Source organism: Pomacea canaliculata, linkage group LG9 (genome assembly GCF_003073045.1).
Source record: "Pomacea canaliculata isolate SZHN2017 linkage group LG9, ASM307304v1, whole genome shotgun sequence".
NCBI classification, from domain to species: domain Eukaryota; kingdom Metazoa; phylum Mollusca; class Gastropoda; order Architaenioglossa; family Ampullariidae; genus Pomacea; species Pomacea canaliculata.
In genome coordinates this window covers 24,479,753-24,504,965 of record NC_037598.1, presented here as the reverse complement: position 1 = coordinate 24,504,965, position 25,213 = coordinate 24,479,753, and the positions used below count along the sequence as shown (strand labels likewise).

The 25,213-nt window shown below is 37.4% G+C and overlaps 2 protein-coding genes across 2 annotated transcripts in view; one reads left to right on the top strand and one right to left on the bottom strand.

The window, feature by feature from the left end:
• Positions 1-915: 915 nt before the first annotated feature.
• On the bottom strand, positions 916-12,394 carry LOC112572983 (monoacylglycerol lipase ABHD6-like). Its single transcript, XM_025253012.1, has 9 exons — positions 12,327-12,394; positions 11,212-11,464; positions 10,776-10,938; positions 10,189-10,305; positions 9,662-9,788; positions 7,478-7,641; positions 7,219-7,306; positions 6,370-6,470; positions 916-4,865 (listed from the first exon to the last, which is right to left on the bottom strand). The coding sequence occupies exons 2-9, from the start codon at positions 11,358-11,360 to the stop codon at positions 4,701-4,703; spliced, it is 1,074 nt and encodes a 357-aa protein (XP_025108797.1). The 5' UTR covers positions 11,361-11,464; positions 12,327-12,394; the 3' UTR covers positions 916-4,700.
• A 5,945-nt stretch (positions 12,395-18,339) lies between these two features.
• The window catches only part of LOC112571860 (kinesin-like protein klp-3), a 29,642-nt gene continuing 22,768 nt past the window's right edge, over positions 18,340-25,213 (top strand). Inside the window, 1 exon segment of the mRNA XM_025251204.1 lies at positions 18,340-18,481. The gene's annotated coding sequence lies outside the window, so the exon portion shown is untranslated.

The window sequence follows — 25,213 nt, the reverse complement described above, 5'->3', positions numbered from 1 at the left end:
ATGAGGATAAGACGTTTTGATGGACGGTGGCATTCTTGGGACAGAGCCGACAGCTATCTCTATAGCAAAAATATACCAGTCTTGTATCAAGGTGAATATGTAGGGAGACATTATGTGTGTAGTGAGCGACATTTGAACTAATAATCCTTGGTGTAGGTATTGTCTGCTCACCGCTCCGTCACCAGACCAACCGACTGTTTGGGAGACAACATTGGTGTGACCATGAATCTGTATCAATCTGGACGGGGAAACAACACATTTTTTACATGGTGCCATTGATATAGGTTAGTTGAAGGACATTCTTTGCCAAGTCCCAAAAAATATGCAGTCATTGAAAAGGGTGCACCAGAGATGGTCACCCCAATGATTTCTCTGCATTTTAATGGGAAAATCTAACGAATCTTTTGAATTTTTTATACAAAATACATGATTTTGGACATATGGAAGTGTTACTTGGAGAATAAGGATTCTTTCTGTAAAGGATGAGCATTTTTGTTCGGGTTAAAAGGGGGTGGGGGAAAGAGCAATGCCAAATATTTTGCTGAGAATTTATTAGGGAGCTGGAAAAACTTGATTTCTTTCATGGTCATGTGTAGTTACCCGTACACAAGCAAACAGATCCTCCATGCTTCCTCTCAATAGGATTGCATGTGTGTGCAAGGTGCATTCAGTGAATGGATTGGATCATGAATGGTTTTCAAAAACAGAAAATATATAAAGCTTGTCTGTAGTTAATTATCCATTCTGACTCTTGTCTTTGTTTATTCACTTTAAATAGGAAAAAAAACCAAGTCAAAAGGAAAGGCAGGAAATTATTGAATAATAACACAAACAAGGTTCTGCACAAAGTATAGAAGGAAATGAATTAAGTACCTAAATTGTGATTTTTGCATCCATGATAAACGTCTACATAGATTCTGACAAGTCATTCAGGTTTTTATTACCAGCACTTTTTTCATGCAACACTGCTGTGCACCAACTTCTAAGCAAGCAAGTCGATGAAAATAAGATGTTTACAAAAACAGAAAAACTGGACATAAGTACTGAAAACACTACATCCAATCAAGAGATAACATGATAATGCCGGTGCTAATAAATCACAAGAAACTGCATTTAAATGTCTCAAACTTGGTTTCCAGAGCAAACAGTAAGGCAGAAATCCTAATACAATCATGGTGCTCTTAATTAGCATTAAGCATTTGTAGCACTGATAACAGCATGCATTGTATGTTAAACTAGATTCAGGCTTTACAAATGGTTGTCAAGCTTCAGTGGGTTTGGGTTTGTCTTTGTGTGTTAGCTGTTCAATGATCACAAATAAATATAGAAACCTCTAAAGGGGTTGTGCTTCAAGGTTCTAAAACCACATAGACTTTTGAACAGCTTTCGCACCTATCATAAATCCACTTCATGCACTTCCAACCTGGTTTGGTTAAATGAAGAAAGCCACAACCAAACGACACGGATCAGCTGTGTTAAGTAGCCCTGCAGATTTTAGGGGTTTATGTTAATTGCTCCTTCCACGTATATTTCACAGGAAGGACTAGAGACTGTTCTTACCACAGCTTCTCTGCCACTTTTCTTATGGCAACATTTGATATCAGTATTATAAACCCAATGACACTTTCCTCTCGAGGGCAATTCACAATGCTTTCAGGGATTACATGTGCAACATTACGTTTGCAATATAGCATTGTACCACACTTCTCTTGTGCAACAAAGGCCACTCCTGACTTGCAAGGTAATGTCAAAAGAACACTGTGCAGATGGTGAAAGCAATATGCAAACAACATCGACAAAAACGTGGTTGCCACTGTATAAGTTTGATCTTCATAAACAATACATGGGTAATTTTCCTACATTGATAACAATTCAAACGTCTTAACTCTCAGCACAATGCCAATTCTTTGTAGTAATTTGGAGGTAAAAGGGAGCCTACCCCTCCATTCCAGCATTCTGATTGGCTACACCCCATGCAGTCATGCCTGGCAAGCAGAATAGAACAGCATCATATCCTTGCAATACTTGTTAACAGTGCAAAGTGTGGTTTATTGTAACCTGTCAATTGCCTCTTATTTTTCCTCTCGCTGCTTAGGGTGGGTGTCCAACCACGCCTGAAGTCAAGCATCATAACACAAAGCCAACAAAAAATATCTGACAATCAATATTTACAAATCAGAAAACGAATATAAAGGCTAATGCATTGATTTTGCAGATCCAATTGGAATCCTTCACTTGATAATGAAGAAGTCAAAAAATATTATTACATCGTACTTATGATTTAAACAAATCACCATAACTAGCTGCGCTCACAAAATAAGGAATATAAAACAGAACTTTACCTAAGATCCAAAGGCCATAAGGAATACAAAAGTTACTTGCAATTCCGCCGGCCTGAATTTAAGCATTAGCCGCACCAAGGACTATTCTCCCCCAACCCCACCTCCACAAAAAAACCCAAGTTTAAAAAAATTTTCAGCAGCTGAACATCTCCATATATACCTGTGTGGTTGTCCACTAGAGATCCAAACTCTTGTCATGCCATTCCTCCCACTATAAATTGTACCACAGAGGCTTCCTAAGGGTTGAAGTAAAAAGCATGCCAGTAAAGCAGTTTCCTTCTTGAAAGTTACCTGAATAAATATATAATGGTGCACGGACAACATTCAACGATGTGATTTCATGCCATATCAAGTAACTCATTCAAATGAGTTACTTTCATGCTGTTGACATGACCAAAACATCCACCATGTATATTTCTTGCATCCTACAAAATCTCGTTTCTCAAAGAAACTTCAAGGACATGAGATCCTGAAAGAGAAAAAAAAATAACAGTTTCTCCAGATTATTGACTGAAGTTAAGACAATGCCAGGTTACTGCCTGTTGTAGCTATTGCGTGAACTGCTACACGTTAAAAATAAGGGTCAAATGTATAAACTGACTGCAAAATGGCTGGAGGGACAGCCAAAATCCACCTCTTACTGACTTAGTTCAACAAATGCCAAAAATACTACTTGACTAGAACAACTATTTTTATTAGTAAACAATTTTCAATGAAAAAAATATCAAATGCAAGCAGAAACAAACAAATAATTCACTTTGCAAAGTTAATATCAATATGGTCATATTTTAGTGGGTTTTTTTTTTTTAAAGAAAAGTACAGATAAGAGCACAGTCATGGAAGAAAATCAGTCAACAGAAGTTTATACAGTCATTACCCATTATATTCACAGGCATATTTTGGAAAAATATTGCAACACAAATGGTTATTAGTTTCTATCACTGGTAATATTTGTGGTTTTATTCTACATATTTTATATAAAAATGTGAAAAATTAATGGCAATCTGGTAAGAGGCCACATTGAGAAAAAGAAATACTGAAAAGATTATCAGTTGCAACTTCAGACATAATTTTAACATCACCAACTCATTTATATGCTCTTAAATTCTTTGGCTGACATAAAATTTCATTCTCACCTAAAGAGTATGTTGTTGCTTGTGTTTAAGTGTGATGTGGCTCAGTGAAAATGTAAACGATAGGACGGAGATGGATGACGTACAACGATGTAGTACAAGAACAAAAGCTGCTTATTTAAGCCTTCTGGTGAGACAAAACATTGCATGCACACACACTGTGAATGGCCAGAGCAGTCACTTCTATATCAAACAGTTTAAGAGTGATCATCGTCATCATGAATGCCGATTCCTTATCAAGAGCTATACAGCCCCTTGAAGTCAGAGACTATATTGACAAAATAATAATAAAAGAAGTTAAAAAAAAAATAAATAAATGGTAATAAGCATGCAATAAAAGTGCACGTAACTTACTCAGGGGAGTCAACACAGATGCTGGGTCCTTTGTACAACTAAAGTAGTTGATGTATAGTGTAATGTGTCATCCGTTTCACTATTTGTATTGCCTCCCTTTTCATGTACATTCTAAAGAACTGAATTTTTCAAATAGCAATCTTTTACTATTTTACCCATGCAAACTCAAAAGTTTACTCCCCCTGAGCAAGTGTTAGAAAATGCTGTCTTAAGTATTGCAATTTACTGGATTTAAAACATCTTCACAAATCTGAGATAATGCATACCATATAAAATTAGTAATACTTCTTAGGAAAATGCACAACAGTGTTTGCTAAGTATGTGTCCATTCTAATTCCAGCTAGCATTGAACATGCCGTCTTCACAAGTGGGTACAGACAATAAAATACTGAAGGTTTCAATGACCTCAATGAACATAGCCATGCTACCCACTACTGCATTCACATTCACACAAGAAATGGCAATTGATAGGAAAACATGAAATTGACCTGCCTTTTTTGAAATCCCTTAAGCTGTGCCACCAAATAAATTTATCAGAAAGTGTTTTTGTTTTAATGATTATTTGTACATCTCTTGAGCATGCAAACAGAGCTGTAAATTTCAGCAGCCATAGACTACAGATGATAAAGAAAATACACAACCTCAATTTTAACATTTCTGTAGAATCTTTTAAAACCAAGAAATATATATATATGTAAATGTGGGGAATAGTGCAAAAGCAAAACAACACTTTGGCATGATGTCTATGAATTTCCTTTAGTGGCTGGGTTAATGTGACAGATGAGAAAGGCAATGAGAATCTGGAGAAAGGCACTTTGGTCATGGCAGGAGCTGGTGAGAAAACAAATGAATCTATCAAATATTTATGCTGTCAGTCTTGCTTATTTTGCAGCTCCATCCAGAATTGTGATACGACTTTAGCAAAGTGCCTAGGCTGATCCATGTTGATAGCATGTCCACAGCATGGTATAAGATCGGCATGATGTAGGTTGGGAAGTTTCTTCTGCAGCACCTCAGCACCAGACACATGTACTACCTGAAAAACAGGTAAATGAAAAGTGATCAAGATATCAATCTGACCAAAAGATTGTAATGATTGTGAAGATACAAAAGGAAACATTAAAAGGAAAACATGAGTTGGACAAAAAACGAAGATCAAAACTGCTGACAGGTTGATAAAACTGCACAAACATTAATTTCCTGTGAAATTTTTTCCTCCTAGAGTACAACTAGTTTTATAAGGTTATTTTTAAGTAATTTGTTGAGGCATTTTTCTGGACCCTGCTGAGTAAAATGTCACACGGAATTCTACAGTAGCTTTCTGGCCTTTTGCTGGAGTGCTGCTGAGTGGTCTGTGGGTGAAGGGATCTAGAGGTGAGAGGTCAATCTAATCCACTCCTTCATCATCTGACACATGTATGGGGTCAAGGGTTTGAAGTCCATCTAGTGGTGGCATAAGAGGGTCAGGTGAGCTCAAATAGTTTTAAGTCACTAGCACCAGGCAAAAGGAGGGTGTACTTGGCGGAGGCAAAAGAGAGGGCTTTATTGACACTCGAGGTGATGGTGAGTACCAGATTTGCCGAAACATGGTCTGAAGTCCAGTTTGTGTAAGGTCAGTATAGTCCCCTAATTTTTAACTTAGCTCATTCAATATGTTCGAAAACAAAGTCACTGAACTTTATGAGCGGCAAGAATTATGTTTCAATATTTATACATATTAACCTACAATAAAGACAACTATCAGTGACACACCATTTTAAAGAACCTTCTTTCTTTTAAGCATTTAAGTGACTTTTTTTTAAAGCAATACAGTTTTTGTTTTCTTGTACTAAATTCAAACAAAAGATGATAATTGTATGTAATTGTCATGAAAGTAGGTCCCAAGGCAGAAATTACAAAAAACAATTATTCGGACACTATTAAAAAAACATAAAGTGCCAAACAATGAACTTTTTATTAGAATATACATTAAAAATATTACTTACTATTATTTGGTTATTTTCTGTTGTTGGAGTACAAATTCATAATTGAAAAACTGTCTCAAACTTGGCTCTTATTCAGATATAATAAAATACCCGACTGGTTAACTATTTTTGACTCCCTGCGCTAGTAAATTATAGTAGAACAATTTCTCAAGGTACCAACAGTTTCTTTCTTTATTTATTCTTTCGTTTTCGTACATCCCAGTGATTTTTGTGAGGCTTCTGAGGTTGCAAAATGGGAAAAAGTTAAAGCTGTAACCAACATAAGACATTTGAAAATACCAGCAAGGTATTGCCTACTTTTCAAATGTGTAATCTCACAAACAGAAGAGAGTTATCTGGTCACTTTTTAATAAATCCAGTCATTTACGGAAAGAAAAAAAGGAAAAAATTGCATTCTGGTTACTCTTAAAGACAAAGAAACGAAATAACATTTAATGGCCAATCATTAACAGCAGACTAAAATGATGTCACTGAGGTCAGTAACCAAATCAACAACTTCCCACAACCATTCAGCATTTATAAATATGGAAAAGAAATCTTTTAACCAGCACTTACTTCATCCTCAACTCCCCACACAACCTGAGAAGGACAGATAATTTTGTCGAGCTGGTTCTCCAGAGCTGAACGACTCTCCTCTAAAAGAAGTTTATGAAGCACTGAAAAAAAAATGTCAGGATTAGAACACAGCAAAACAGTGCATGACAGGAAAAAGGGATGCAAGATTTTAACCAATAAGCTTGTGAAAAATCCTTGAAAACAGCATATACCTGATAAAAAAAAATTTCGATAAGCACTTTTTAAAAACAATAATGGAACAAATCACCACTTTCTTTACTAATATTCTTTAGCCTAGGGGAAAAGTTCATACTATATAAATGGTTAACAGCTGTTTAGGAAGAATAATTTCAGCAACAGTCCTGCTATGTCCTTATTACCTTCCAATGTACAAATGCATGTATAGATATGTACATTTAAGTGTGCATGATAGGGATTATCAGGACATTTTAGACTAACCACACTTAAAAAGACTACTAGATGAAGATACTGTATAAAATATTTCTTTCCCCAAATCCAGGTGAATACACTTCTGTTCTCAATTAAAACACCTACAAAAAAATCACCATGCACAGAAAGAGGTTAAACTTATCAAGCCACTATTGTTCACAGATATGCTTAACATATGGTCCCAGCTCTCAGACTGTATCCATATGCAATTTCTTTTGTCCATGGTGATGGTTGTAGGCATGTATGTTGAGAATGGAAGAGGTGTATACACCTAGATCTCGGTAAATAAACACTGTGCTACACCCAACCACGAGAAAAACATTTTGCACTCCACCAGTTCTTTAATTTCTGGTTTGTAGGTTTGCTTTTATATTGTAAGATACAAGCAAGAAAATTTACACTGCAGGTAGAAGTTGTTTCGCTCTTTCCTTAGTTCTACAGCTCCTTCAGAATCTGAAACAACATGAAGGAGAAAGTTAATGGGAAGCTGGTATTTAAGATTAATTTCCCCAATTAGCCCATTTAAGAATTTGTATCAATCATACTGTCTTGTGACTTATAGCATCTCATCCACATTTTTAAAAGACTAAAATAATTCAACTCAAAAGAATAGACCTCATGTAGTTAAATATTTCTTGGAATAAATCAAGTCCTGTACCTGGGATGGACAAAAAGAATGATAGTAGCATACAACTCGCAGCATCGCTTGAAGATCAGCTGCAGTCTGTGGCAAGAGGGGACAAGTATCCAGGGTCAAACTTATTCCCCTGGCCGTAGCAGCTCGATACAAAGCAATCAGTTGTCCATCTTCCGGTGTTTTCACTAGAACACATGAACCATATTTGTCACAGATCGACCCATGTGCAAGTTTACTTTAGCCCTATTTTCTGCTTAAAAAGAGCAAATGGAAGAAAAATGAGGATGGTAAGAGTTCAAGAATGTGCTATAGCAAGCATCTTGTTTGTCCCAACTGAGTGCAAAAAAAATATGTACTGGTGTTACAATCATTGAAGGTGAAGAATATTTACACCCCGATCTTAACTCAAGACTTGTCACTTCCCCTTGTTGAGGTAAAGATTTTTGTGACTTATGATGATTATTATGAAGAAGTAACAATGCATTAACAGATGTTACATTTTAATAATGTTTAGTAGGGTGCATAATGAAATTTTGAGTAAATAGTTTAACAGGACCATCATGCTTGATTGATAATTCTTACGACATGAATGCATGTTAAGCACTGGAAAAAAATTCATGACAACAAGGCATTGGCTGTATGAGTGGTTCTCGTGTATCAGGCATTGCCATTTTAAAGCCTGCCTGACCACTATGCCTGTTGTGGTTTCAGACATTGCCTGTCTCTGCATGGCAAATTACCTGCAGAGTATGTCACTTGTTGTGACCGTGTTCAGCAGTCAATCATACCTTAAAAAAGAACCTAGTTTTCCTTGTGTCACTTCCTGGAACTCAGTTAGCAAAGGAATTTCTTTATTTTTTAATACCTTGGTGCCTTTGTTCAATGACAACCACTTATGCTAATGCTGCTGTCATGTTAACCATTAAGTACGGCTCCAACTGTTTACAGCATCCTTCATATCTTCATCCATTGCTTTACGTTCTGTACATCACTGTCCACTATCAGTTCATTTATCATGGCTGGTCTGTGTAGTGAATGCAATCTATCTTGGCCATGGTGCTGCGCATTATTGTTATTATTCTGCTACATGGGACATGCTCTTCCATGCCTGCATTGTGTGGATCTTTTATCAGCTGGTGTTGTGATAGTGACTGTATTCATGCATCTCACATCTTCAATGCTATTACTGATCAACAGGCACTTGTGGATGAAGTTGGTGAACTATGAATATGTAAGCCCACTTGCTTGTTCAGTTATACATTACTGGGTAACATTTGGGAGAAAAGTCGTGTTCACATACGACAGAGTACTGTGAGGGCACAGTGAAGATTTACACACACGAATGAAGCTGATCTGTATGCTTTGTATACATACTTCTTCTGTCACTATGTTATCCTGTGCATTCAACACCACAATGGTTTCTGTATCTGTACTTGGGCTTTCGAAATTTGTTATTTTCTGGGCAACTTGTATCAACCATGCTGTGGTTAGCCATGATTCCACTGGTACTGACGTCACACATGGTTTTAGGTCCAAATGAAGATTTGAACAGGCAAGGAAATCGTTTTCATTTAATTTCTCAAAATTCTTATTTCCCCTAGCAATTTCCTGTTCAAGGCATTAATAAGCAAGATGAAGTGAGTCTTTTGAGCTTGATATGTGTCACCAATCAGATAGGTCTTTAAGAATGAGGGTGAAAAGATAAGATTTAGCAATTTGATGTATTTCACAAGTATTGGTGGTTTAACTCAACTGAATTTAGATTATTGCATGATTTGAGGTATATATTGATACAGAGATAACTAGAGACCCCTGGCTATTATTTGCCTGTCTGGCTTTTGTCCTCACTATTGTTAGGTGTATGTGCCAAGTGTTGTTTGTCGATAGATAGCAAAAACTGATCATAATAGGGATTTGCTGTTGTTATTTTCATGAAAATCTATTGGCCTTATTGGCTAATACATGACCTGAGCATTCTAAAGCAATTGTATTATTTGTTGAAAAGATGGACAACAGTTCAAGTGACTGAGTTCAGAGACTCATTTGTGTGTGACAGCACTGAAGACTCTACAAAGAACTTGCACTAGTAGATATGCAGCAATAAAAAAAACAATCCAACAAAACTGTGCAAATCGCAATTTGGAATAGTTCCCCTCATTGCAATAAACATTAATAACTATAATCTAGGTTGTTTGCTCTACTCACTGCTAGGACAGCACATGGTCACAGCAGAGACACGATCTTGGAAACTAGCAGCAAATAGGCCGGCTAGGGTTCCCCCCATTGACACACCAGTAACATGGCACTTGTCTATTCCAACAAGATCTAGAAACTGAAGATTTGGGAAAAAAAAAAAAGACTACTTTAACAGAAAAAAACATCAAGGTTTTCTTTCTGAAAAAAATACTATATATGTCCAACATGTTAAGTACAGCATTTTAATTATTTATAGATTAGTTATTATTCAATGATAACAAGCAGATGAAATCTAGAAAAAATATCTTTGTGTCTGCAGAGAATACAATAGAATACAACCAATCAAGCTTAACTATCAAAATGCAAACTAAGGTATAAACCCAAAGTTTGTTAAAGTATACATGGTATAAACTTTCAATGTACATATACTTGAACATCGAAGCTGATACAGCATCCCTGGGTCACTGACATCAGCACATTACCATTCTATAAATTACCCCCTTTCACTCATTCAGTAACCATGTTAACATATTAACCTGCTTTATCCGCTGAAGCTGTCCCTTGAAGCCAATGTCGTCCCCTTCAAGTGGATCAGAAGTGAAGCCATGCCCAGGTAAGTCGAGGGCAATGACATGGATTTCAGATGGCAAATACTAGGGACAGACAACAAGTCCGTTATTATATGGTGACAAGCCTCTTTTGGACTTTATTTCTTTTCTCCTTCTTTACTCATCAAATGCAATAAGAACAAAGACAACATGAAAACAGTGTTATATCCCAAAGTATACTTATCTTCCCTTTATTGCACATGGTATTGGAAGCCATAAAAGCAGAGTCTGTTTAATGTTACAATGGATGCTAATAAAACACTCAAAAATGCCATGATAATGGTTTGTCTTTTTACTTAAGGAAACAGGAAGTGCCTAGGTTTCTACAAGGTCATACAAGATTTATGTTCACAAATTATACAATGTCAAATACAAGAAAGTTGTGCAAAAATGTGCTTGTCAGAGAAGAAATAAGCCACTGCAGTGACAAACTGACTGAGATGAAACATTTATGTAGATCAACTCTAGTATCTTTTTATTTTCTGAAGAGTCTTTTGGTTGTGATAAAGTCTAACCTTTACAATAGATGCCCACATAAAGTGATCAGCTGAAAAACCATGAAGCAGAAGCATGCTGGTTTGACCTGGCTTGGGGAGCCCTCTCTCACCATAGAAAAAAGTGAAGCCTTTGTTGTCTATTACTCTTTTCAGGCGCATTCCACTCCACATTACAGCCACCCTGCCCAATGTCAGGTTAAATAGTTGCTTAAGACAAAAGCTTGAGCAGTCTTCAACCAGATACTTTATTAGAGGGTGGACTGACAAAGCATCACAAGCAGATAGGATTATACTGACACATGCAGAAAGAAACAAGATTTAACAGAAGAATATATCTTTATTGCAGATTCAAACATGTAAGAGAAAGTTCTCATATCACAAACAAGAGGGGTACAAGTGACTAACAGATTCCATTACATTACCAAAAAAAAAAAATTTAAGATGCAATACTCACCTGAAATACATCTGCACCAACAAACGAGGGCACATAAAGTATATGAGGGAGGTAACAGCCGTTGCTGTTGCCAGCATGAGAGAGGCAGGATTGAGGAGCTGCAGATCGAGGAAAGAGCCGTACAACAACTCAGTCACCGACAGTGACATTTTCACCTTGTTGCCTCAGTTTCTCTTGAACAAGGTGACGAAATGAAGGTGTCTTTTCTTCCCTGACTTAATGTGATCCTTGGAAGTGATGTTTAGCTGTTAAACTGTGAAGATTAAAGACATATTCAATAAATAATAAAAAATTCTTGCATGTATCTAGTACATAAATGGAGCATAAGATTCAAGAAAAGGAATGTAGAATTGTACCCTCAATTTTAATAACATCAGAGGGCAAATATGCGAAAGAAAAGAAAGACTATACTTTACATTTACTTTATGCTGGGCCAATAATGTTATGCTACAAAAATGTGCAAAAAATATAAAGTACATCTTATAGCACTAAGTATCCCATACTTCTGCACCTGTAAGAAGTTTCAAGTATAACAGCTGACCTAAAAATAATATACTCTTCAGCCCATCAAGAAACATGTATGTGGTTGAATCATTTATCTGATTAAACAATTGCTGAGCTACTGTTTTATGTCTCAAATGGACTTGACTTACTCCTTTACCTTAGTGTTATTTGAGAAAGAAAATGAGTATGTTCTATGCATTTATTAAAGTTGAAAATCAACTGCTAGACATTTATGAAAACACATAAAAATCAATTAAAAGACAATGAAGCAATTAAGAATTGGTTTAATCTTGATAAGTTTATAGAAGGGAAAAGACATGTTTTTAAAAATCTTTTTTATTGCTCTTCTTGCCTTGTCGATTATAAGTCACGACTGTTTTTATGTTTTTAATTTGTGAACTTTTATCGGAGTATATCTTCAATGCTATTTAGCATAAATATACTTTAGTGTACTTTGACTTCTACAGTCTGCTTCAGCATATTATAATGTGTTTGGAGTAATGAGAAAATTGAACTTTCATAGACAAAACAACAAACAAATAAAAACACGTCTCGATCAGCTAAATATATAAGTTTTCAGATTTATATTTTTGCATTCATATTCTCCTTACCTTGTGCAAAGTTGTTCTTTTCCTTGCCTCAACGAAAGATGATTCCTCACAGACAGTAACTGTAGCTGCCCCAGCAGCAAAGGAATATTGGCTACAGGTGGGACACATGTCTTGAGTATCCGGGGGCCATGTGGCAAAATGGCGTCCGACCCATAGCGAAAGTGAAACCGGGCCGTAACAACGGGGTCATGTCGGTTTTACCTGTCAAACAAGCGTGGGACGCTTCTCTCCCCCTTGTGACCGCTAGTCAACCCTGATGGCTCATGGGTACGTCCCATTTTTTTTTTTTTTATATATCCCACTATTTATATCTTCAGATTATTGGTATTTTTAGGGATTTCGGCATATCCTGATTTACATATTTCTAAATCAAGACATGCCAAAATTCCTAAAAAATACCAATATCAAATGGATTAATAATTTGTGTATTTTGCAATAATTATATATATATAACAAGCAGCAAAAGAGTGCACAAAAGTGCAAATGTTATAAAAAAAACAAACATGATTTGTCATTTATTGGCGTTTATTGAGTAAAATAAGGATAAAAAGCAAACTAAAAAATTTTTTTTTAATATACAATTTTTTTTTAAAGCATTGCCTCATTTGTATACATAAACAATTTATCATTTATCAAGGTAAAAATATTATCACAAATAAGGATAAAAAGCAAACTAATAAAAAAATAATGTTAAAAATATACAATTTTTTTTAAAGCATTGTCTCATTTGTATACATAAACAATTTATCATTTATCAAGGTAAAAATGTTATCATAAATAAGGATAAAAGCAAACTGATAAAAAAAAATAATTTTAAAAATATATAAAATTTTTTTAAAGCATTGTCTGTTTGCATACATAAAAGATGTTTCCTCTTGATATATTAATGCAACATTCGTTATTTAATTATAAGTTGTAGAACGATGCAAAACCATGTATCCATTGACAAAACAATTAAAATTAAATTGCAGTTTCCTTAACACTAATTACATTTTCCCAAAGAAAAGGTTCAAAGATCTATGACAATATATCAAATGATAAGTATGAACTGAATTACTGTCAAAAAAGAGTGATGCTTTAATAGACATTTCTAAAAATAAATCAAAGTCATGAAATTAACTATAAAAGGTTCTAGGTTGGATTGCAGCTTATGGTATTAACTACAATCTTTTAAAACAGATTAAAATTTTAAATTGCACCTTTATCACTAAGAAGAGGAAACCATCAAACACATGTTTGAAACACAATTATGTTCAAGAATTTTAGAAGGTATTAGAAAAGAACTGTAAACATATAAATGATTCTGAATTTACCACAACACATCTCTTATTGGATCGGGTGAAAATATCCTCATTGATAAATTAATGGGTTAGAGTAAATAATAATCACAGCACAGTTTTATATATTATATAAATCCAGATTTAGTATATGCAGGTTTATGTACAAGAATTTTACAACTGTAGGTAGAAAGTTGCACAGCTTTACTTGTCCACCACCCCAGAACAATTAACTGATGTATAGGCTGTGCTCAGCCCTTTCCCTTCTGCCATTCTCTGATCCCTAGCACCAGCTAACCAAGTTGATGCATGCAAGTCAGCATCCGTAGCTTCAGGATAACTTTTTCTTGCAGCATCTAAAAATAGAACAAATATAAGAATATGAGGTCTGCATAAAAAAGTAATCACTTAATTGTAGGTTACTGACCCTAAAATCCAGAATATAATGTGAAACAAAAAGAGGTACAAGCAAATTATACTGATATGTAAAGTGGCATAAAAATTTAAAGTGTTATAAACAGAAAGGAACTACAAGTGGAACTGCATTTGAATTTCAGTTAGAATTTCTATAGGCAGAAAAACTCTGGAAATTCTAATTTCAAAAACAATCCCAATACATGGGAACTGTAAAGATGTCTATAAACTGTCATTTTAATTCCTTTCTACACAGTGTTAACGAGCTGATTAAAGGACTACAGTCACTAGAAATTGCGTAAACATGTGTCCATATTTTATTTTGGCAATGTAATTCAATCACAATAAAATGAGGTAGGGACAGTTCTCCAGGCCTGATTTATCTTCCTGTCATGTTTTTTTTTTTTTATGACTCATGAAAATTCTTGTCTGCACCTAGCAGAGTCAAAGGTTAAGGTTCATAACTAAAAGATAAAGAAACAATCCAAACAGTCCTATTTTATGACAGGCATGTATTAATGTACCGTATACACACACACACACACACAGAGTCAAATATTTAAATCCTTACCCTGAACTGTTTGTAAAATGAAGGGGTGGTTCTTGAGTCCCATTGAAGTTGTAAGATCAGGCCAACTCAGTTGAAAATAGCACAGATAGAATGCCCCTCACTACATGCTTTAATGTGAAGCCCGACGCATCACCGAATGGCATTCCTGAAAACAGACAAAAATAAATACACATCATTTAAAAAAAAATTGCAGTGGGCAACATTATAATACCTGTTATGACAACTAGTATATTTAAAGACACCCCCCCCCCAAAAAAAAAAAGACAGCAACAATTCAGAAGTTTCATACAACCAGCAAAAGTGGGTACAGAAAATTACTATTGCTCTAATCAATGCCACATAACAATGCCTTTATTACTTTTTAGTACTGCAAACATGTCATTAGTTTTATACAATGAATGGTATGGTATGGAAACCTTTAAAGGGAATCAGATAAAAAAGATTTGACTCCTCCTACTAACAAATCAGAATAAAGCACATACCAAGCATGTCCCTTTTTATGGGTCTGTCTTCATATCTCCCTCAAGACTCTCTACATCTTCTGCTGATTGTTAAGGGAGACTGGAACCCTCTGGCAGATTTCCCGTGTCATTTGCCTTTCCTGTTCTTGTTCCTCCATCCATGTAAACATCCTTTTAAGGTTGTTTGTATCATTCTTCATCTCTTCCAGAAGAGACAGTTGTTGCATCCAACTTTCTCTAGTTTAGTTCTAACCTAAGAACACAATAGCAGAAAACACGTAAAATACTGATCTTTGCTAGCTTTGCTATAGTTCACAATGCCTGGAAAATACCATTTATTTTGGTTACTCTTTACCATTTGTCATATCTATTTGATATGTGATCCATATTTGTTTCAAATTTTTTCACTATGGCAAAAGGCTGGGATTTTCCACTTCCAGTTTAACTCATAAAAGCACTGTTCATAACTCTTGGCCAAGGGTAAGAAGAAAAAAAAGCTAAAATGATTATAAACAAAATGGCTTTAAATTACCTTCCAAGGGGTTATGGGTCTTTATGCTGGCAGGCTGAAAACCAGACAATGGAATCGGAAGGCATCTGGGGTGTGAAGGCAAAGGTGAAACAGTCCTTTTTTGAAAGCTGCTACTTGGGGACACCCTTGCGATGGTGCCAACCACTAGTGGCAAAGAGTATGGCAATGGTGGTGGACATTGCTGCATAACTGAATGGTCAGCAATAGTGATTCCTCGGCATCCTTCTCTCCTTCGCTGTTAGCTGTGCATCCCTGTGTCAAATGATACATTTGCATAAACTTTTTTCAGCTTAGTACATTTAAAACTGTCAGCTGCTGATAGGTTGTTAACATTTTTTTAAAGACATTTTATTGTTATTGTACAAAACTTGTTTATCACTGTATGCTATTTTACCAGAAAGAAGACACAGCCTTGTGTCCCTACATGATGTCCACCAAAAAAAATTCCCTAAAATTAAGCAGAGGAAATGAAAACAGACCGAAATCTAATCGAGTTATCTGTATCTTTTTGGTTGAGTGGGAGCATTTTTGTCATCACTCTCCACCTCCGACATTTTTGTCCCTTGCAGATTCAGCTAGATTCTTGGTAGTTACCTGCATGGAAATAAATATAGAAGGCAAATAAGATTTCACAAATCAAGATCAAAAGTATAATAATAACACACTCTTATAGTGCAGCATCACAACAAAAGCTACACTATCTGTGGTGTAATGACTGTGTTCAAACAGTTCAGGTATTATCTTTTCTCCTTCCTTAAATCTGCAGCACACAATAACATAGAAGTCATTTTGACCATTAATGGTCACCATGCTTCATAAATTTTCTTTCTGCACAAGGATTATGAATATTATGAATCAAAAAGTAAATTGCACTTACTTAATGACTTGTGCAGGAGAATGGAAGCATAGGACATGAGGATCAGCTTTATAGCTCTAATTAATGAAGCTTGCATCTGGTTCAATAGATTGTGCACACCCTGTGACCACTTTCATCTTAAAATGCCAGCAGCCAGCTATCTAGAATAACAGTAAAATAAATTATTGACCATTATGCAGTTATTATGATTTGTTGTTGAAAAAGACCATTAAAGTTGTCTGAAATGATACTTCCAGTCATAATCAGTTGTCAATGGGCTATCTATATAAGTTTTTTTTTTTGGTTCACCACTGGGAACACAATCCTTATGCTGCTCTTGACAAATATTCTTAATTAGCTGCTGCAGTGGAAAGTTTGGTGTTTGAAAAAGTCGTTTAAGCTAGCCTAAAGTTATAAAATTGAGAGGCAGAGTTAAGAGTCCAAAGGACCAAATCTGTCAACATTATCAGCAATATGTGACAAAGCAAGTACATTTTACACCAAAAATCCTTTACCATACAAACACTGCTTCTTGAACAAATAAACATGAAAGGTTATGAGCCTAATAATCAGCATAGTTCACACACAGCCAGGACTTGCAAGACAAAAAAAACAAACCCACAATAAATAAGAGAAAAAAATATTATACTGCCCGAAGAAACCTGGCATTTTAACGCTATCGTACCAGTAAACAGACGGAACTGTCGAAGCTCTGTTACGTTCCTTTCGTAATCGCAATTTGAGGAAATTCTGACAGCTCCAAATTCTCTCCATTGCTAACGGCTAAGAATTATCAAATACAAGCGTTCAGAACTGCTGAGCACGAATTCTACCTCTGTCTGGAAAACTTGTGCATTTATTGCGTTAATGTGTACTCTTAATCTTTCTTCTGTTAGAATGATATTCTGCATTAAATTTGGACATTTCTGTAGTTAAAATCTCAATAACTATGTTAATATAGAGTATAAAAATTATACGTAACTGTTATCGAAGCGTCGAAACATGTATCAGTATAGAAATTGACCGCTTGAGAAGCTTTTCTGTTGGGAAAAGTATAGACTCACAAATTTGAAAATGGCGGCCGGTCGTATGTAGCACGCCATGGCAAAAAGGTCATTGCCATTGTAGGGTCACGACCCTATATGTGGGGTTGATCTCCCGCACTCTGGTTTCGCTCGGCGAGCGTGAGCTTGGCTTATGTGCGCATGCGCTGGCAGCGCCATGCCCCATGAGTCAAGCATTGCGATAGATTGACCCCCTGTATCACAGTCGGATCAAGACAAACTTGGTGGACCCCTTGAGCTTATGGTTTCCGATGCTGCTAGGGTGTGTACTAGGCAGCTACACACAACAAACTTTAATTAATACTCAGGGTCTGTGTTGGGCTGTCGGCTCTAATTTCTAAACAATGCCACTGTACTCAGTGAGTCACTGTCCTTGTGCTCTAACAGTCAACAGTGCAAATTCATCTGCAATAACTTACTCTTACAAATATGTCTTAATATCGGTCATTCAGTTTAACCGAGAAAAACAAATATATTACGCACGTTACCGGCTTAAAAAAAACTAAACAACTCTACCAAAGTGATCACACGATCTTCGCGTTCCGCTGATTGGGTGACCGCTCGGTCATGTTATTCACGAGGGCCACACCACCTTCTCCTCATCAGCTGATTAAAGGGGGCAAAGGTCGATTGGTCACTTAATGGGATCCGGTTTTTTAAAAAAGAAAATTTTTCAAATGGAACTAAATAAAATAAATAAAATTTAATAAAGTCTTAAAATAATTGCTTATTTTTTAATAGATTATTATTCTATTTTTCTGCTGGTGAAATTTCTTAGAATTTAATATTGCTTTCCGTAATACAACATTCCAGTTTATCTACTCACCCGCCATTACGCGTACCTAGTAGCAGCAGACAATGTGGACCCGGGGTTGTTTATTGATCCCTTCCAAGCTTGAAGGTGCGGGGTGTAAAGGGTGCAGTAATACTTGAAGTTCAAGAAGAAATGAAACTCCATCTACCTACGGCAAGGCAATGAGGTAAGTTAGAGGAGTGGGGCGGGGGAGGCCTTTCATAGAACTCACAAAGTGGAGCACATGCAGTTCAATGTCTTGCGTCGCGAATATTTCGGGTACATGTATATCCCTTTAATTCTCCCCCCCCCCCTCTTCCACCTTTAAACTTTTTTTTTTTTTGAAGATGAGAAGAGGGGGTGAGATATACAACGACCAGTTACAAATCTCTTTGCTGTATCGTGGAAACGGTCGAGTGGCAGTCTCATGGGATTAAGTTTTTGCACGTTGGCGACGGTTTGCCGATCAAAGCAATTTCCCTGAAGTTGATGTCACAGGTTTCCTAATCGCCCCCAACCCCCGCACCATTTCCAGGTCACGTTTAGGCAATTCTACTGTACTTAGTGTCTTTGAAAGATTACATTTAGAAGTTCTTATATATCATAGACGCATTCTAAAATCGATATTTAGCTATAGTGGGTGATTTTAGAACCATCGATCAAGTACACACCCTTATTTCCCCATCTTGTCACCACTGTCACAAAGAGTATGGTTGACCTTCTTTGACTGTCACCAGAAGTCATTTTAGTAATTCTTTATACACTTGTCAAATTCTTTCGCGACTGAAAATCCATTTACAATCAAAATTTTTAATTAAAAAACATTATTTCGACGGTTATGGGTCGATCATGAGCACTATAAGTAAGTGTGCACTATTTAGTTACATGAGTGTTTTTGTATTTATAACTATAGCCAGGATACCTGGCTTCTTCCGGATTAATTTATATGCGCTTAATGTTCAAAATGTGATTTATTGTCAATCTTCGATCTGCTGCTTCAATCAAATCAGTCTTATTGATGGGTCACGTCAGTGAACTAGTGAAACACTTGAATTCTCGATATACCTGATCGAGCTTCACAGCTCGTGGTTCGCAGCAGGTGCAGGACGTTTCGAGCAGAAAGCTGCCCTCGTAAGTCTCGTTCTCTCTTCCTTCATTCTCTAGGGCTTGCCTCTCTCTTTCTCTCTCCTCTTCCTCTCATTCTGTGACACTCACGCTCGCTGGGCATCTCCACCCTCTTTATTTTTATTTATTGTGTGTGTGCGTACGTGCCTGTGTCTGTGTGTGTGCGCGCGCGCGCGCGCGTAAGAGCAGTAGAAAATGAACAATACAGTAACTGGAATCTATAATGGAATATTTCATGCTTTCCTCAAATTCATTTCAAAGTGCTCGCTTCACTCCAATGCCTTTAATTTCATCGATTCAGAAAAATGTTTACCGCTGTATGCGAATGGTTGACAAACAAAAGCAAAGAATAAAAAAAATAATGAGTATTATAACTCCGAAGGAACATGTACACCCTAGATGTAGTCCTGTTCTCTTCTTTCTTTCATTCTTCCTTCGTTAATTCTTCCTTTTTTGATTACTTTTTCTATTCTTCTTTTATTTCTTCTCTTTTCTATATTTCATTCTCCATTCCTTTCTTTATTTCTGTTTTCCTTGCTGATTTCTATTTTTTTTACCAGATCGTGTGCGTCAACAAATACAACTCATGCTCTCCTTTTGTTTGCTTGATTATTTGGTCGGTGCCACGAAAATTGTTATTACTATTATTGCGTATTATTGTTGTTGTTGCTAGTGGCGGTGAAGTTTACTGAGCTGTTGTCTAGCATGAATGGAGGCTTAATTTTTTAGCGATTTGTTGTTAACAATACAACTGTTAAATATTTTACGCTCAGGGTTATTCTCTTGTGTTATGTGAAAACATGCCTGCAAGGATTTTATTTCCTTCTATTTTTAATTTCGATGCCTTTATTGCTCCAGTGTTTTGCTCTCGATCTTCGTGGTAAAAGGACTTTGTCGATATTTTTTATTGTTCTTAGTTTCTTTGCTTGATTTTGTGGGATGGTTTTTTCATTCTCTGTTCTATTTTTTATGTTATTCTCTTATGTCTTTTTTTATTTGTTTTATTGAGGTTGGTGGCGGTGGTTGGGGGGGGGTGTGTGTGAGTGAATGTGATCAGTGAGTGAGCTCGGGAGAGTGATTGGGTGAGAGACTATGTGCGTATATCTGCTGTTTGTTTAATTCACCAAAAATAATAAATAAAAATAAGGTACTCATTTATATGGGTAGACGATGAGAGGCTAAATACGAACCAGTTGTAACCGTCTGGCTGTAAGTGAAGGGCGCACTACTCTCCTCTGAACTTCCCTCAGATTTCTTTTTCACCCAGTAGTGAGTTTGAGTTCTCAAGTGGTTGAGTGTGCAGATGTTTTGTCCAGCCTTCCTCGTCCTGCCTGGTCTAACCAGTTTATGTCCACTGGCTCTTGTAAAACCTTAATATTTAATGTGTCGCTGTTGGCGACTTCTCCGCACTGTTATGACCTGCGAGACTGAACTCTCGGGGCTTTGCTGGTTTCCAATAGAGTTGTTTAGGAAGAATAATGTGATCCGCCAACGTTTATCAATTTTAAATTATTTCAAAGTATTCAAGTGAAGGGTTTATCTCTTCTCTCAATTTTTTATTTGATCGACTGTTTACGGCTGGTTTATTTTGATAGGAAAGTGACTCTAATAAAGGGGTGGGCAAAGTACGGCTAGGAGGTCTTTGGACTTACCCCTCTGCCAAAATGTGCACTAGTTTCTTTTAAAACCTTTAGGTTCATTTATTGTCATTAGAAGTCGCCAGCACGTTGTCAAACACCAAAGTCACAAATAACATCGCGCTTGCGTGTTTGCTGTAGTCGTGAGAGAGCGGCGACGAAACATGTGACGCACCACGACTATTCATTTTGTGTCAACAGAGTCCGACACCGCTTATCGGTGGTTTTGATACGATTTGTGTCATTGGATAGAGATCAACACGTTACTGCCATAGCATGTTTGGGTTCCTCCACCCTGACTCCCACCCCCAATCTCCCCCAAGCAGTCCGATAATATTATTATTAAAAGTTCAGTCGCTCAGTGTCTGCTAGCACAAAAGGTAAGTTAGTACCGTGGCAGTTCAACGTGACGGGTGGATAGCGAGTGTTGAAAATTCATCAACGAGTGGACAAAATGATATTTTTTTCACAGATGTTGGAGATAAAGCTATTTGTTTAATTTGCCGAGAAGACATCGCAGTTTTCAAAGAGCGCAATCTGAAACGCCATTTGCAGCTCAAAACATCCAGCATACTGCAGTGAACTTTTCACATTCAAGGGATTGTAAAGGCAAAGTAAAACTGCTTAGAATCTCGCAAAGCGTAGGATCAGTTCCAATCCAACTACAAGAAGAGAACATCCTGGAAACAGATCGCTTTGTGTTTCTGGGGAGCTTTTTGGTGGAGCGGACGATGACATCAAAAGCCGCATCAACAAGGCCAGGGATTTTTTCAACAGCCTACAGCCCATCTGGAACTCCCGAGCATTATCCTTCTGCAGTAAGACCCACAGGCAGCACCCACATTGGCCCAACTAAGGGGACTAACAAGGACTATACTAAACTGGTGGATAAAGAGGCAATGAGAGGGGAGAAAACCATGTAACATTCTGGGGGAAAAAAAACTATTAGTCATGTGAACCCATGATTTTAACCCAAGACCCTAATCCTCATCGCATGGTGGACGGGAGGTTATAGCACACTGCTTTAGACCCGCCATTTGTGTTCATCTATAAACAGTCTCAAGCATGGACACATTCATAGTCTGTGTTCTTGCATTATTTAAGATTTACTAAAGTTTTGGCAACGCTTTTCTTCTTTCTTCCAAGAGAGATGAGAAAGCAAGAGAAAAAAAAGTGCTTCCAAACTGTAGGAGGTCTGTGATAATGTAGGGAGGACACAGAGTACAAACAGGACACCAATGCTTTGTAATGCATAAGACGGTAAAGTGGTGTCCCTTTGCCTGACAGATTTGTCCTTCCTGTTTTGACTCGGTGTAATTTGGTGCCATTGTATTGAATTTGGCATTTTGATGAAGTCTTATTATTTGCTGGAGCGTTTGGCTTTTATTGTCTCTCCACGGTTCTCAAATTTCCCATCAACTGCCAGTCTTTTATATCGACCGCCATTAACGGTTTCTTCAAAACGGATTTCCATCGGCATCAGACAATAGTGTGTTTTAATATTTTACATTTACATTTTGCTTGGTGGTCGTGCGGATACAAGCAATCTCCTGAGGATTTGATCTACGATGGCCCGAGTATCGACTGCTCTGTTCTGCTTTCATCACACGAGAAACAACGCATTTACAACATGTAAATCAGAACTGCGACAAATATCCATCTCAGTTCATGAAAAGAATTCAATCCAGCAGAGAAACGACCCTGGCCCTCCATTAACTTCATCGAAAGAGCCGGATGATTTTGTGTCTGTGTGTTATAAGAGCAGAGAAACACTACCAGAAATGAAGAGCAGGGATCACAATCCAGCTCAGGGACGCTGAAACAGAATGAGATCCTGACAGGCAGGTATTCAATAAAATAAGGCTGAGGCCAAGGATCTGCGGACTGCTGCCCAGATGGTTTGTCACGACAGATACGATCCACAACAACTTAGTTGCCTTATCAATCTTTACAGTTGTCTCAAACAGCTGGTGGGGCATGGGGAATGAGTTGAAGGTCTTCACATCAACCCAAAGCAGCCTGCTACAATTGCACTGAAAACAGCTTACAGACTGTCAAAGGAGGGAGGAAGGCTAGCTTAAGATCCAACCCTTCAGGTCAGCTTTGCTGAGGCTCAGATGATAATCAAAGCCCAGATAAAAAAAAAAAAAAAAAAGATGGCTTCGGCAGCAACCCTGGTGAAGCAGCCAAGACCCGAACTGCAGTCTAGAGAAAGAAGGCGAGGCGGCCATTTGAGGACAGGTCACTCGAAACTGAAACATCATATCTACACCGAGTTCCACATTGGAAAGTCCGCCGTGTGCCTCTAAGGCACAGGTTCCTAAATAGTAGCTCACTTCCTCCATAAATGTCCAATCCATCAAAACTTAAGAGCAGACACATGGCCTGCCGACACACAGATGAAGGACAGGTATCTTCGGATACGGTGTCTCCAGTGCACCGGCAGACTTTTTAAGACCTGTGGAGTTCCTTTCAGAATGTTACAAGAAGAAAAGGAACAGACAGACAGACAGACAGACAGACAGACAGACAGACAGACAGACAGACAGACAGACAGACAGACAGACAGACAGACAGACAGACAGACAGACAGAAAGAAAGAAAGAAAGACAGAGAGACAAATACATACATAAAACAATGTAGCTCATGTAGACGGTGCCTCCGTACTATTCGTATTAATCGTTCTTCCAATATTACAGTGATATTTGAGGTACCATTCGCTCGCATGACTACACCAACTTAGCTCTCAGGTGTAAGAGCTGTTACCGTGCTGCCAGTCTCTCCCTTGCGGATCCACGCTTGTGGTGAGCAGTTCTTCAGTGGACTGTCACGACTGCCGATGACTTTTCTCATCGAAGTGCTCGTTCGATTGTCCATCGTCACTGCTCAATTTGCAAACCACATCAGAGAGCGACAACTGCTCTCCCGGCGGCTGATTTGTTGTTGTTGTTGTTGTTGTTGTTGTTGTTGTTGCTGCTGCTGCTGTTCGTCTTATTATTATTATTATTATTATTATTATTATTATTATTTATTATTATTATTATTATTATTATTATTATTATTATTATTATAATGGTCTCAGTGAAGGTGAAAATGTTGGGAACCTACGGAAGCGTGACCTCAGCGACCTCGTCACCCCACGCCAAGCCAAACCAGGCTTTCAATCTTTCCCTTGAAAAATAAAGCCATATAACACCTTTCTTAGTGGCACACACGCCCCCCCTTTCTTGCACAAGTAGTCTCTGGCTTTTCAACAAGCCACACTAGACCTCAACTGTCGGTGATGTTACCTCCCCTCCAAGGTTACCTCATGACACACACCCACAGAGACACCATATTGAATCTCCTTATCTGGCTTCACTCACGATCTTGGCTTTGAATGCAAGGTCTGTGTAAGTTCACGTTCGGAAATAGTTCATGAGGACTAACGGCTACGAGTTTTGCTTGTATCAGCCACACAGACAGCCAGTCGAACCAAGGCTTGCAAACGAAGCAGAAGGAATGACCTGCCCAGAGTGTGCAAACATCGCATAACAAAATCGAACGTTGTACCTTTTTTCTCCTGTCATTTCAGAGACCCTTGTTTGCACTGTCGGGTGAATTGTAGTCCAAGTGAACTGGCTATTTCATACCGCCATCACAAAATAATAAAAGGTTTAACCTTGCCAACCCGTACCATCATGAAAGAAAGGCTGAAGAATAGAAGGTGGACGGGGCAATGAGAGAAAAAAAAAGGATGATTAAGGACCGAAGAACAAAACAATTAATGTCGGAGGGGATGAAGGGTCTTTTACACTAGAAAAATGAAAGGCGAATAGTTAATAGTCTGCATCATAAAATATACTTTTCTGCAGCATACCAGATGTAATGTTAGTAAATCGATTCCACGAATCCAACTGATTTGTTGAGGGACTTATTAAATTCAAAATTTTAGAACACCTTACTTTGATAACAAGAAGACGGCTGTGGTTCAGTTTGAAGCAGTCCACTGATTTCTGACCAGAAGGTGTTATAAATTGTGCTGTCAAATTTACTATCGAGTGTTGAGAGAGAGAGAGAAGGGGGGAACTCTGGACGTATTGACAATGAGTGAGTTTTTAGAATTTATGAGCAAGCCTCAATTTCTTTTTCTCCTGATTTCAGAGCTTTATTTTCCT